A 15,345-nucleotide genomic window follows, 5' to 3' on the forward strand; every position below is an offset into this window, starting at 1 on the left:
TTTTCTTGCCTCTCTCCTATGTAGACGCTGCCTGAAAAAAGCAATAGAGATTATAGAATGTCTAGAAGCGCAAAACATGAACGTTCTTCTTTTAGGTAATATATTTAAAGCACAAAGGGTGGTTTCCTTTTTCCTTTACTTGGGATTCTGTTTCTGTATATAGAGATTTATGTAAGTGGAATTGTCTTGTAGAAGGAGCGAGCTGGTGTAGAAATCCTTCCATTCTTTTTACCCTGACCTTGGAATGCTCTGCTTTGGAGTTCATTGTTATAGTTTAAAAATAAATTCTTTCACTTGGAACTCGGCAGACCTATTCGCAGCCCAAGAAGGAATTGTTTGGTATCTTTACCAAAGCTCACATTTCCTCATATTTTGAGGTTTTGTTTTATATTAACTCAAAGTTAAAATCTTTGGATGATCGTTTTTGTATGAAGAGACCCATGGATGGTTTAATTGTTATTTTTACATCTTTGTGTCTGACAACTTCGTGCAGTTGCCACCACGATTGGTGTGGACCATGATTCCCTTTTCTTCTGTGGACTTAACTTCCTGTACATGTGGACAGGATATACACACCCAGAATGTGTAAAAGAAGTGTAAACCTCATGCAACAAAGATTGTTGGTGGAATTGGTTAGATCTGAGCTAAAATATTATCTGCTGTTTTGAATATTTAAAGTTTCTTATAGCCCCATGCTTTACATTAAGTAGACTGTCTCATGCTTTCATCCCCTCAGACTTTTATCATTTTTCTGACACTCTCCATGACTGCTAGAATTTAGCTTCTGTGATGAGACTGGAAATGTGTCCACCTGTGATTTCTGTACCTTCTGACTTAAATTTTAATACATGCACTGAGCACCTCCCATGTACAGAGCTCTATGCCTCTGCCTTCTAGAAGTTTGAGAGAGCAGGCCTAAGGGTGTTATTGAAAAAGATCTAATTAACAACGGCAGAACAGAGTACTGAGTAACTGGTGAAAAGGAGGGATAAAGATTGGGGGGGCTGAGAGGTGCAAGTACCCAGGGCCAGACTGCACCAATCCCAGAGTTGCGTAAAATGAAATGGGGATCTTTAGCGGGTGAGGCTGAGCTCTCCTCACTCCCCGAAGGACTGCTGAGTTGTACCTCTGAAGTCTCATTCTCTAGCTGCTCTTCCTAGGACTCGCATGTGTACTGTTAACACCCTTCATACGCAAGAAGGAAGATTCTCTTAAAAAATAAAACTTGTTTTGGAAGGTGATAGCACAAGAAAGACAAATATAAAAATCTGCTTCTTCTGAACCCATGTGTTCCCATTGTTTAGGCTTGTTTCCTGGAGGAGAAGTAGGAGCACAGTGTAAGCGTGGCTCTGTAGTGCTTCGTGACCCCGGGGTCAGGAGGAGAGTTTAACAGTGCAAACACCTCCCTACGTAGAATTCGTTCTGAAGTTTCTCTAAACCCACTGCTACCAGCACCATTGTCCTCGTGGACATTTTAAAATAGCACCTTGAGTTGCACTTCTTGTGTAAAGTAGAAACCACAGGGATGTAGACCTTGACTTTTAGGACCTTAAAACTAAGACAAATGCACGGATGTAGATGTATGTTTTTATTTGCTATGAGTCATTTATGGTGAACCGGGTTATGAGCAGAATTTTCATCGTGTGGTTTTGTACCGTGCACTCCAGGGGTGGGCACATGGCTTATACTTACTGTGGAGAGTTTCTCCTCTAGGCTAGGCAGAAAGAAGCGGGCCCCTCTGTGCTCCCAGACAGAAATGGAAAGAGCCGTAGAGCTGAGAATCAGAGCATTTTGGTGCAATCCAGGAATGCTACCCTTTCTCCGAAGCAGAGGTAGTGGAGGAAAGGTGGCTCAGAAGCAGTTTTGCCTTGGAACAATGAGTTCACTGATGGAGACCCTGACACACGAGCTGGAAGGGTTTTGAACTTGGTCTGTGGAGCCCAGCGAGTGCCATGATGTATATGATTGTGCCCTCATCGTGTAGCACATTTGGACCCCACATTCTGACAGTGGGTTTGCCATGCTGCATTTATTCATCAGTAACCAATCCATCTTTAGTGCCAGTGTGTGCTGGAACCAGTGCCAGCCAGGCTAGAAGCTATTTGTCTCTCAATCTGAAAACATTACCGTTTTTTCCCCACTGGCCCTGGCCTTTGGAGAATTAGAGCTTGACGGTCAGTGGGAGGCGCTGGTGTTGAGGCCCCTGCTGTTACCTGTGCCTGTGCGAGCCCTCTGCAGCTCTTTAACACTTGGTACCCTCCTTCCTCTCCGCGCTGCTGCTGGGCCTCCCTCCACCCCAGAGGAGAACGCTTCCGACCTCTGCTGCCTCGTTTCCTCTCTGGTGCAAGTGATGATGGACCCCCACTGTCGAACCAGGTTCGGTTTCCAGAGCCTTGTCCAGAAGGAGTGGATCGTGGGCGGACACTGCTTCCTGGACCGCTGCAACCATCTACGTCAGAGTGACAAGGAGGAGGTGAGTGTCCCCATCACAGACCCGGCAGCCATGGGGAAGCAGAGCCCCGTCTCTTCATTCATCTGTCTTCCGACCGAGGGCTCCTGCCTGCAAAGTGCTCGCCTTTTAGGGGCTTGTCAGGAAGGCTGAGGTCAGTGCACTGCTAGATGCCTTTCAATGCTTGAAACACTATTGAAACTCTTCCCAGGGGAGAGGGGTGTTTATTAACAGGTGTGTTCAGAGTCTTCTCTTCTAAATTGTGTACCCCAGGGGGCTATTATATTTCATGGTGGAAGTAATACTGATTTGTAAAACTTAAATAAAAATGAACTCAGTGAGAGAGACTCCCACAGTTTCTGTTAATTTAGTCTTTGCAAAAAAAAAAAATGAACATTTAGGGTACAAGTTTCCTACAGAAAATACATAATAACGCAAAGTAAATTTTCCTTGCAGTAAACCCTTTCAAAATAAAGCACAGGGTTATGTGAATGCTATCCAGTACCAGGGCCTTCGCCATGGTAGCTGCAGGTCTGGGCCTCCGAATTCAAGCACTGGAGAGTTAGTGTTACAGTTCAGTTAGTGAAAATGAGCCCCCCAGGTTGGGGTGTACTTGTCTAGGTTACAGCGGTGCAAACTCCTTTGGCTGCATTATTAACGACTGTGGAAAGAAAAATGAAAACAGGTGAACTTTAATTAGATCACCTGCAGAGGTAACGTATGCTAGCAGGGCGACTGGCGGTTTTTCTTACCCCAGGTAATAAGCACGTCTGTCTGCGGTGCTGGACAGCTTGACACAGCGGCTATGGAAACAGAGACGTGGCTCTTGCCCATAAGGGCTTGGTGTGTCCTGGGAGACCCAGCCCCCTCTCACTAGGCCTGCAGTTTCTTTCAGGACTGTTCTGTACTCATCCGTGTCCCATTGGACTGAATGGACATCACCATCTTTCAGTCTTGAAAGGGACCTTGCGTTTCTGAGATACTAATTTGAAAGGTTAATGGGACTCAAATAACATGACGGGCAGAAAGAGCTGATACTGTGTGGGGAAGAGTGTGCTTTTGTATATCTCGTATAGTTTGTATATCTTGAGAAAAGGGGGACTGACAGGCACCGTGTCTAGTGGGGCAAGAGCCCGAGAGCAGATCAGGTCTGTTTACCCAGTACTGGGAGGAGTCACCCGTACTTTGTGAGCCCATTTCCCTGACTGTACAATGAGGTCCAAACATTTTACGCTCTATTTAAGTATGCTCTTGAACATAAAATGAGGTGTGAAATAAAGTTGCCCATGTAGACCTTTCTTTTCACATCAACGCTGACATACTGGAGTTTTGATAGAAAACTGGGTGGTCTACTTTGTGATGTAATTGACACGGCACTGGACTTTGATTCAAGAGCTGGCTTCCGGGCTTCCCTGGTGGTGCAGTGGTTGAGAGTCTGCCTGCCTGATGCAGGGGACACGGGTTCGTGCCCAGTCCGGGAGGATCCCACATGCCGCGGAGCGGCTGGGCCTGTGAGCCATGGCCGCTGAGCCTGCGCGTCCGGAGCCTGTGCTCCGCAACGGGAGAGGCCGCAGCAGTGAAAGGCCCACGTACTGCAAAAAAAAAAAAAAGCTGGCTTCCCAGCTCCCACCTCTCAGGAGCTGTGTGTGAGACCTTGGCCAAGCTCGGGAAGGGAGAGACTGTGACGTGGCCTGTCCTGTCCACCTGACAGGGTCACTGGTGATTGGACGAGGAGCAGTTGGGGATGACAAGGCACCCTCGAAAACTCTCATCTCTGCTATTAGAGGGCTTGCCTCTGAAGCTAATAAAAGAGGCCATCGCTTAAAAAAGTGCATTTGTGAAAAATGTTAGAAACTCATTTTTGCTGCTTCTGCCTTCTCTCCCGTCCTCCTTCTCTTCTGCGCCCTCATTGTCAGGGGTGTGGAGAAGGGAGTATCCACAGTATTTGAAGTAACTGAGTAGTATTTCTTTGTAACACAGTGCTACTAATGAGAAGAGTGGAATTCTTCTGTGGGGAACAGCATTTCATTTGTTGAGGTTCAGAGCTAGTGTTCCCTGTTACCAGGGTCAGCTGCAAGTGCTCATCTGTCAGTGCTGATTGACAAGGAGATTTTTACATCATCTCAGGAATGTCTTTCACGCAGAGAGGTCCTGCCAAGTCCTGATGTTAATCCACGGGTGTGTGGTTTCAGTTGACCATATTTATCGCTGGGAATGGGATGGAGTTGAGAATGTGAATCGCCTGGAATGCGTTTCCCAGAGAATATAGTGCCCGGGAGAGGTTATTCCCCAGCTGTCGAGGTGGCTGCCCCGAACCCAGGACCGCCGGTGCCCCTCAGTCACGTGTATCTCGTTTTCACGTAGGTTCCCGTGTTCCTGCTCTTCTTAGACTGTGTCTGGCAGCTGGTGCACCAGCATCCCCCAGCGTTTGAGTTCACGGAGACGTACCTGACCGTTTTGTCAGATAGCCTGTACATACCTATCTTTAGCACCTTCTTCTTCAATTCGCCTCATCAGAAAGATACAAACATGGTAAGAGTCCCTCTTAGGAACCTGTGTATTGAAGAAGCCGTGTCTCACAGGTAGGGTGCAAGAAGATTGATGATAAAAATGATAATTTTGTAAGTGATTATATGCTGGGCCCTGTTCTGAGTGCTTTCCAGGTATTGATATTTAATCCTCGAGCACCCTGTGGGTCTGAATTATTATTATCCCCGAGGAGCTGAGGCACTGAGACAGTGAGTAACTCGCCCCGGGTCACATGGTAAATATTGGAGCCGGGAGCAAGTGTCAGAGCCAGGAATGAAGCAGATTAAAAGTTGTCTTTGTGAACAGGTCAGATGCCTTCTCTTCCACTTGCCCGATGCCTGGAGTGACTCTGAAGAGAGCTGTGGCGGAGCAGGGAAGCTAGGCTTTCACTTTCCGTCTTAAACGTCTTCAGTCTCCCTTGAGGCCGCGCTCCCAGGGCCTTAAGTCTGCGCCATCGGTGCTCTGACCGGCCCTCTGGGGGCCTCGGGGTTTGCTGGAGCTGGCCCTCCAGTGGGATTTTACCAGGCTCCACTCACACAGCCTCGCTGCTCACCAGCTTCGTGACCTCAGGCGGTCACTTCCATTTTCTGAGCCTCAGTTTCCCCAAAGGTGAATTGGAAAACTAGGAGTGACCTCACAAGGGTGCCGTCCTGGGAGACCGCGGCTGGCCTGCGGCCCGCTGGGAGCAGCGTGTCCTGCCCCTCCCCACGCAGAGCCGTTAGTGCGGTGGGCAGCCACTGGAAGGCTGGCTCTCAGGGCAGGCGGGCCGCGCCTTCCTGGGGCCCGTCCCCAGCGCCGTGTTTGCTTTCCTCAGCCCCGCTGGAAGCGCCGTGACCTGTGCTTGTTTTGGCAGGGCCGGGAAGGCCAGGGTGCGCAAAGCAAGCCTTTGAATCTCCTCACCGTGTGGGACTGGTCTGTGCAGTTCGAGCCCAAAGCCCAGACGTTGCTCAAAAACCCTCTTTACGTGGAAAAGCCAAAACTGGACAAAGGCCAGCGGAAAGGAACGCATTTCAAAGTAAGATGTGCACATGTCTAACCCCCTTCGTCTGCGCAGAGATCCCCACGGCTGTAAGGATGAGAGATACACGGACACAGTCTGCAGTCGAGATCGTGACGGGCAGATTGTCAGGGCCCCTGAGAATCCTTTGCCTTCAGCAGGCCAGCGTCTGTCCTGATGAGACGTAGCCATTAGCTGAGTGTCGCCGGGGCTGCTGCGTGGAGTCGAGCATCTCGCCCCTGCCCGCGTGTGGTTGGTAGAGTAGAGGGGACGGCGATCACGGTGTGGGCTCTACTGTGCCATCTGTACCGGTTCACATCTTTAATAGCCAGGCCTCTCTTCACGCTAACAATGGTGTTTGCGACTAACGTGTTCTGTCAGGGGCCACAAAGTCTCTGGCACAACTTCCCGCATGCTGTTGGAGCTCGAAAACAGCCACAGACGCCCCGTAAGCAGACAGGCCTGGCTGTGTTCCAGTATTTACAAAGCAGGCACCAGGCCAGATTGGGCCCGCGGGCTGCTGTTTGCAGACCTGGGCTGAAAACGACAGGCATCAAATTATTTGGGCCTCCCTTTAGATATTTGTTCCTGACCTTACTAGTTATTAACCCCGACGCTCCCTGGGTGATGCGTGATTTACATGGCATTTCCCGTTCAGTCTCCTGACCTGGACCCCCTGCCAGCCCCCCGACCCCATGAAAGGGAGAGCGGGGTGGCCAGTGGTGGCCAGTCACAAGTCGGTGCGCGTCACTGCCTTCTCCACCGCCATCCTTCTGATCCCGCCATCCCACGGGGCTCCTGGGAGCCCAGCCCGTCCTGCTGTGGGAGCTGGCTCCGTTCTAAAGGGGCTTGGGGACCCAGGTGAGCCAAAGCCAGCACTCGCAGAAGGCACAGCTGCTGGATAACTTAGAGCTGATGCTTCGCCCTTCAAGGGTCCTCAGGCCCAGGCTGGGTGTTTGCCCTCCTGGCTCAACCTCTTTCCTGTCTGTTGGGCCAGAACTGCCCTGCGCTCCAGAGCAGTTTGGCCGGAGGTCAGTTTTTGTCAGCGTGCTGTGCCCCCTGGTGGCCGCACACACACTTCCCGCCTGGTCAGGATTGCAGAGCTGCTCCAGGCCCTCAGAGACTCAGAGACGGAAGGGAGGAAATAAAAGCTCCACTCGGTAAGACTAGAGTCCATTTCTCTGCCCAGGCCCCGTTGTTCTAAGTGTCCCTTCTTGTAGATGGGAGCAGAGGACCTAGGTTCCAGGAGCTGGCCAGTGGGAGAGACTTAAGCTGCAGGGTTGGGGCATCTCGGCTTGTACTAGCTAATGCAGAGCTGGCGCTGGGCCAACGAGGACCTGTGAAGCCGTTTGGTGAGGCATCTGGGCGTCAGGCTCGGGGCCTCTTGTTGAGTGGACAGGTGACCTTGGAGTAGTTCTGTAGAGACCAAAGAGCCGTGGCCGGCCAGCATGATGCACTGCCCTGGGAATTACCACTCGTGACCACGGGGTCCACTCAGGTGTGGGGTCCCAGCCTCAGCCCTAGGCCTTGACCAGGCTCTGGGGGCACAGTGCTGTTCACACCTGGCCTGTCTGGAACGCTCCGTTCACTTAGGGCTTCAGAGAGGGGCTTGCAAGACAAGGAGAGCTCTGTTAAGAGTCCAGGCTCTGGAGCCAGACTGTGGTCGTGAAACCACGTCTGGCACTTGGTAGCTGGGGCCTTTGCAGTTACTTAACCTCTGTGCCTTAGTTTTCTCATCTGTAAAATGGGGGCAGTAATAGTGACTTTGAGAACTGGGTAAGTGGTTGCATGTTAAGCGCTGAGCACAGAACCCGGTAGGCAGTGAACACTCTGTGGCTGTTAGGTTCCACCTGCTTCCCCTGATCCCTGACTCACCTGGATCACTGGAGAGAAGAGGCCGGCCCCCGACTCCTGGCCTTCGGCTCTCCTGCCCCCAGATGGAAAGTCAAAAATCCTGGTCATCTCTGACTTGGGGTATTGTGAATGGTTTTGCTTTCTACTTTGTATTTTTATTGTTGTTCTACATTCCATAATAAGGAAATATTTTTTATAAGGAAGAACCACTGGCAGGAGCATGTTAGAGAGTTAGGAGACTAGCCCCAGAATAAAACTTTTATCTATTCTGATTTCAAATGGATACCTCAGGGGCAGAAGAGCTGGAGAGAAACAGCTTCTCCTCAGCTTTTTACCTTCTCCTTTGGGCACCAGGGGTCCCTCGTAACCGTCTTGACCATCTTCACAGCCCTTTCGCAGTGCATCCCCAAACGCAACACGTTGCTTTGGCTGCAGGTGGAGTTACCGACGAGGGCAAAAGTGTAAATGCTCTCCCGTTTTCTACTCCGTGCAGCTCATCAGAGAGGCACATCCAGCCTGCTTAGCCAGTCCTCAGGTTTCTTTTGCTCCCGTCTGTCTCTGTCCAGAATCTTTTTGACTTAGGCTTGACCTCCCACTGGATGCCCAGTAGCCTACAAGTTAAGCCTACACATTATTTCAGTGGAGTGACAGGCTCTTCAGGTTGTCGGCAGCACTTCCTCACAGGTGGTGTTCAGACTATTGTGAAAGCGAACACTGTAAATTTCTCAAAGAAGAAACATATTGCTCCTTTCAAAAATGAATAGGCCTCATCCCCAAACTCCCCTAAATCATCATCAGCCTATCTTAACTTAAGCTTGTCCTTCACAAGTACTTAACGCCCCGCACCTGGTTTCACCCATTTGTTTATACACCCAGTGTGCACCTGACACGTGCATTGTGGCATAAACAAGAAACCCCCGCCCGCCGCTGCTTTCTCTCTGCGTGTGATCGCGTTGCAATGAACTTACGTTCACGGGGCAGTTCTGATATCTCATGACTTCTGTTAAAGCAGGATTCTGCCTTGATGGGAGCAGCTGTCACCGTGCTGTCCAGCTAACCAGAGATTTTTATTTGTGTTTTCTCTCAAAGCATCAACGACAACTTTCTTTGCCACTCACCCAATCTAAATCATCTCCCAAAAGAGGATTTTTCAGGGAAGAAACAGATCATTTAATTAAAAACCTTCTGGGCAAGAGAATTAGCAAACTGATTAATTCCTCTGAGGAGCTGCAGGACAACTTCCGAGAGTTCTACGACAGCTGGCGCAGCAAGCCCCCCAACTACCACGGGCTACTGCTGCCTCACATCGAGGGGCCAGAGATCAAAGTGTGGGCCCAGCGCTACTTGCGGTGGATTCCAGAGGCCCAAATCCTGGGTGGTGGCAGAGTGGCCACCCTGAGCAAACTCTTGGAGACGATGGAGGAAGTCCAGCGCCTACAGGAGAAAATCGAGGAGAGACACCACAGCCAGGAGGCCCTCCAGGCAGAGGCCGCCTCGCTGCTGAGGACCTCGGCCCGCCTGTCCTCCTTGTTCCCTTTTGCGCTGCTGCAGCGCCATTCCTCCAAGCCAGTCCTGCCCACCAGCGGGTGGAAAGCTCTGGGAGATGAAGAAGACTTGGCCAAGCGAGAAGATGAGTTTGTGGATCTAGGGGATGTGTGACTGGTCTGCTCAGTGGAGGTAAGAGAGGCGTGTCACAGGCTGAGGCAGGAGCCAGACACGTCTGCTGTCTGCATCGGGCTGTCACGCTGAAGCTGACTGCTGGGAGAAAGCCTGGGCCTTCAGGAAAAGAGCTGGTCCTCATTTCCCTCTCCAACCCCCATGATTCTGAAAGACTATGCAATTAAAACCATAGCTCTAGTATTATTAGTGGAAAGGAGTTACTGCTTGACCCATAATACAACTGTGGCCAGTGTCTTCTGCATTAGTATCATACAGACCCTGCGGTAGCTGGTTTACTACTTAGAAAGGGCCTTGGTAAGATGTGCTTGGACTCCATACTGTCTTCAGATCTTTGCTGTGCCAGCGTGATTTATCCAGTCGTCGGGAGTAGTAAGTGTCTCTCTAGCCCATCTCGGCTTGGGACAAGTCCAACTTTACCTGATGTGTGTGTGGCGAGTTGAGAGATTCAAACAGAGGCGTTTAGATGTATGGCCTTCACTTCCAAACCTTAGCGTCTTTCCTTTCTGCGTCCTCTTGCCACGCGTGTCACCATCCTGACGTTTCCGAGCATCCTCAGGCTGTGTCACTTTATGTGGGACGGGGGACTGGCTCGGGGGCCGGCAGCCCCGGGTCCCCCGCCTGCTCTGTACCACTCGCCACTGCCCCTGCACGCTGCCCATCTTGGTGCACGTGGTCCCGGGATCTTGCTGCTAAACCTTTTGGGCAAACTGGGGGACTCCCTTTGGTTTGCCCAGAAGAGCTTCCACTTTTCTGGAGGCGTGCAGTGTTTGAAAGCAGTTGCTTTGCCTTTTCCTAATAGCACGCCGGGGCGTCAAGCGTCTGTGCCCGCCGTCCTCAGGACGGTTTCCCCAGATTCTGTTACCTTATAGACTGATGAGTAGGATCGCTGTTGAGCGTAGCTTTCATAGGGAAGCGGTCAAGCAGAAATATCAGAAGTGATGGTGATCACATAGTACCTCAGCGATTTAAAAAGCCATAGAAGAAACTTGACTATGCCTGGTAACCTTCCTGGATCTGCTGTCTAAATGATATATATTTTTTAAATGCAGGAAAGTACACTTTGTAAGGACCAGTTTTTTCATTCTCCATGGAACCCTGTTCAATTCCACAAAAGGAAGGGGAAAGAAATTATCTCGCATTAGAATGTTTCCTATCGAAAGTTTGCCTTTTATATCCATTCGTTCTCCAGTGTAGATCCCAATTTGAATATTGCCTGTTTAGAAGAACTTTCAGTTGCTTAAGGGCAATAAGAAATTTTGAAACTATTGACAAAGAGGAGTTTCTCGGTTTGCACTGAATCGTCTTTTGTACACACAAGAAATTGCTTTGCAGTCCTCCCCACGCCATGACAGTGGAGATTGAGGGGAGGGTAGGATTCATGCATCTGGGGCCAAACACATGCCCAGTCTTGGTTGCCTTAAGAGTCTCACTAGTAAGGTCAGTGTTGGGCTTGCAGTGGGGATTTTAAAATGACCCTAGTTCGTTGGCTACCTTCTTGTACGTTCTGTGGGCCTTCTTAAACTAGCACTAACCTCCCTTTCCTGCCCCACTGCCTCCCAGGTACACTATGGAGCTAACTAGTTTTGTTACCATATTATAATGGGAATATTTATACAGTAGCCTCTTCAGTCTTAAGATCTTAGTAATTTTCATTCCAAAAATGCCTGGTGTGATGCTTTACACTCCATAAGGTATGGTTTAAAGGCACAAGGTCACGGCCCCTGTCATAGTGGTTGAATGTGCATTGAAATATTTTTCTATGATTTTTTTTTTTTATAAAATTACGATAGAAAAATAAGCTGTTGTAACACGTAAGGTCATGACAGTTTATGTATTTATATTTGAAATCAGATTTCTATAAAGCCGTATTTGTGTACAGGATTCTCAGTGGGTTTATATATTGTGACGTTTTTATTCAAGATTGAGATGTGGATTATGCTTACCAGTAAAAGCTGAAATGAGACCATTTACTTTGTCTGAAATGCTGCACTGTGCACGTTTGGAAATGTACATTAACTTCCTGTATGTAATATCTTGAGTTTGTTTATACCTCCAAGTTTTTACACTGAAGATAAATTAGCTTTAATTACATTCAAAATGTTTTTTAAAAAAGGGAATAAGCTGTTGGGCTAAATCTGTATAAATGTGCTTTTTATTTTCTGGATGTACAATGAGAGTTTATACTTGTATTTCACTGCATCATATCCGATTGCAGAAATTAAAGCACAATTTACAATACTGTATTTGCTGTGGTGGATATAACATGGAATAATTACTTTCATTTAGTCAGTGTGTGTGTGTCTGTGGGTGGTCGATTGGTTGGTGGGTGGGTGGGAAACCAATAACCAAATAAAGATTTGGAATTTCAGGAGGAGATAAAATCCTGTGACGAAAAATAAAATAGGGTAGGAGCCCTACAGGGTGAGTAAAGGGAAAAGGTTTTTTTAGTCCCTGGAATTAAATATCACTGCCTCTTTGCTTTTGTGGGGATGTGTAAAATGATGATTCTGTTACTTTGTGGCTGGAAGGGATCTGAGTTCAGTTAAACCATGGAAGAGAGAAGCCTTCGCTTTTCCTCCCAGAGAGGATAAGCACGCTGGCCTGGCTGTGATGGTGTGTACGAGTAGGATTTTGTTCCTCATTCGCCAGTTTAGCGTTTACTAGATTGAGACCTGTGACTTGTGGTGGTTGGGAAGTTCCTCCCTCCTCTGCCCTTTCCTGCCCGTGGCCCTCTCCCTCTCCATAGCCCTGCTCTGCTTGCCCTTCCCCTGCTGTCGGCCAGGCCCAGCCTCCTGTGCGGCAGAGCTGACTCTGAGCCATCCCCGGAACTTTATAAGCCCTCACTGCTGCCCCACGCCCTTCGGATGTGTCAGTTCTCTGATACTTGTATTAAACTCCCAAGTATTTAGCAGTTCTGGCTCTACAGGCTCGCAGACTCCAGTCCTGTTTTCCACAGTTGTTAACCAGCTCTTGGACTTGGGATGACTCGGCTGTCTCCCTCTCCGGGTTTTACTTGTTCCTTGGTTTCCAGGTGAGGGTCGGGGAGGGACCGGAGGGCAGGGGAGGGGAAGAGTGGGGCATTTTCCATCCAGTGTGAAACAGGACTGTGGGGAGAGGTGGCTCCCGTTGAGAACAGACTCCTGGCTCGCCTGCCTTCGTGTCACCTCCTGTCCTGGAAGGTGAGTCGAGGGGCAGAGGGAGCCTGGACTCCAGCCTGATTTCCCAGCCCCTCCAATGGTTGTGGTCAACGTTGCTCAACAGGAGGAGAGGCTCCTCAGCTGTGCTTGTGCCCCCCTGGGCTCTAGAGCATTGGTGGAGCCCGCCCTGGGGCAGGACCACTGCAGGGACAGGGCCTGTAGTGACACAGCCTTCCACGTTGACCCTTCCAGCAACCTCCCCCAAACACACATACACTCTCTCGCCCTTAAAAATATTAGATGGGGATGGGAGACGCAAGACCCTGTTTGTGCCGTGGGCTCCAGTGAAACCAGGGATTGTCCAAGGGCTTACACAGGAGAATGTTGACAACCAAGCTGGCCACTGGTAATATAAAATAAGTGGTGAAATGTCATTTATATATTGAACAGGAAAGTAATTTGTTAGAGTGATGGTTCTGTATCTTTAAAAACACAGATATCTTGGTCTCTTTTGTGGTTCAGGCCCAGGTTCTTTTAAATTCTTTTGTTTTTAATCCTCCTATTACACCGTCTGCCTTTAGCAGTTTAAGGATATGAAGTGTATAACCATATGGAAATATACACAGTAAGCTTTTGGCTTTCTTTTAGAAGAATCCAGTTTTGCTAGCCAGTCCAGCTTTTGTTATTAGTTGTTTTTTTTCTTTTAAATTTAGATGTGCATATTAGTTTTATGGAAGGCTGTGTGGCTTTTTTGTTTTTAGTCCCAGTCATTTTCCAAATGATCATCTTCACAGATGTTGGGGCCAGGCGAATGCAGGGCTTGCTTATCGCCAGCGCTGAAAGGGCACAGCGCGTGCCATTCGTGGGCTGGGAAGGAATGCAGAGGGGCCGCATTTCATCCCTCAGACTGACCTGAGGACCTCGGCCTGGAATGCACTGCGGTGCCTCAGGGAGAGTTGGACACAGCCCAAGCCAAACTACCTAGGATGAAAAGCAGTAGTTTTTCTGGGCTGAGGGTAGAGGTATGGGGACAGGGCTGGGCTGGGAAGGGGGCCCGAGGGCTTGTTCTGGAATGATGGTAGCATTCTACATCTTGATCAGCTTTTGGCTTGTACAGGTGTGTGCCAAAACTCGGTGAAAGTACATCTAAGCTGCGTTTCACTGTATTTAAATTGTACATTAAAAGAAAACTAGGCAAATATTGAACTCTAGTTGATGATACTGCCACCAAATTGTTTAGGGGGAAATGCTCTCTTGTCTGCATTCTACTTTGAATGGCACCAACAGTAAGAGGGATTAATGGTTGGGTAGAGGGACGGACATGGCTGGATATGTGATAAAGCAAGTATTAGCAAAATGTCAGTGATGTGATCTCGAGCTGGGTGTGTGGGAGTATGAGTATCCACAAAATTCCTTAAAGTTTGCTATGTTTGGAAGTTTTTACAATAAAATATTGGAAACATTTTTAAATAAACCCTTCAAGAGTTAATTCTAAACAGATGGGAAAAAAAGTGCGTAGGAGTATATCCGTCTTTTATGGGAGAAGAGAAACCCTATCCTTATCAAACTACCTGGCCACCAGGAGGATATAATGGAACTCAGAGAAGGGACCAGAGTGTTCGTGTTCTCCCTCCCTTCCCTCCTCTGAGAATTTGACAGAGAAAGATGACTGCATCACAATTAGTGAGCAGTTAGTAGCTGTCACAGTACCTGCCCCCTTCTTCTGTTTCCATTGTCTCTGCGCCATCATTTTCTGTTGCCCGGATCATTATTCTAAACTCCATTTTCTCTGCTTTTGGTCCCTTCTCTCATGCTGCCCGTGAATCTTCCTAAAGTAGTCATGTGATTTTTTTCTCTTTTTTTTTGGCTTGAAAACATGTAATAGGTGCATCCATTAGAACTCTGGGTTGCAGTATCTTAAGCCAAAAAGAGGGATTGTGTGTGTTTGAAGGTGTAAGTCAGAGATGCTGTTGGGTCTTGGTTCCTGAAGCCCATGTAGTCTTTTCCGAGTGTTCTTTGCTGCTTCTGCTCTGCACACCAGCTTTCTCGTCTTTCCAGTCGATGAAGTGGGATGAAACTCCCACAGTAACTCTGTTTTCAAGAGGCCAGTCAGATTGAACTGTAATCTTGGTCGTATTCCACATCCTGGGCAGAGAGTCTGGGCCAGCCAGCTGTGGGACAGGGTCTTCCTGTGGGACTCGGGCCACTCCTACCAGCTCTGAGTGTGCTGGGCACTTGCCTTCCCAGCACAGACTGTGACAGCTACTAACTGCTCACTAATTGTGTTGCAGTCATCTTTCTCTGTCAAATTCTCAAATTTTGTCACATTAGGAATGTCACAATTCTTTTTTTTTTGAATTTTATTCATTTTTATACAGCAAGTCCTTATTAGTTATCCATTTTATACATATTAGGGTTTCATGTCAATCCCAATCTCCCAATTCATCCCACCACCACCCCCACCCCACCACCACCACTTTCCCCCCTTGGTGTCCATATGTTCTCTACATCTGTGTTTCTATTTCTGCCTTGCAAACCAGTTCATCTGTACCATTTTTCTAGGTTCCAAATATATGCATTAATACACGATATTTGTTTTTCTCTTCCTGACTTACTTCACTCTATGACAGCCTCTAGATCCATCCACGTCTCTACAAATGACCCAATTTCGTTCCTTTTTATGGCTGAGTAATATTCAT

General features: G+C 48.5%; 1 protein-coding gene across 2 annotated transcripts in view; it reads left to right on the forward strand.

Annotated features, from left to right (window-relative positions):
• MTMR12 (myotubularin related protein 12) overlaps positions 1-11,752 on the forward strand; it is a 65,390-nt gene extending 53,638 nt beyond the window's left edge. Inside the window, exons 12-16 of one of the 2 annotated variants that reach the window (XM_033421310.2) lie at positions 25-95; positions 2,301-2,473; positions 4,814-4,981; positions 5,793-5,993; positions 8,919-11,752. In XM_033421310.2, coding sequence (XP_033277201.1) covers positions 25-95; positions 2,301-2,473; positions 4,814-4,981; positions 5,793-5,993; positions 8,919-9,488 — 1,183 coding nt within the window. In that variant the 3' untranslated portion in view covers positions 9,489-11,752. The remainder of the gene's footprint in view (positions 1-24; positions 96-2,300; positions 2,474-4,813; positions 4,982-5,792; positions 5,994-8,918) is intronic. The other variant, XM_004266029.4, reaches the window with a different exon arrangement.
• Positions 11,753-15,345: the final 3,593 nt, after the last annotated feature.

The sequence above is a fragment of the Orcinus orca genome, chromosome 3, assembly GCF_937001465.1.
Source record: "Orcinus orca chromosome 3, mOrcOrc1.1, whole genome shotgun sequence".
Lineage (NCBI taxonomy): Eukaryota > Metazoa > Chordata > Mammalia > Artiodactyla > Delphinidae > Orcinus > Orcinus orca.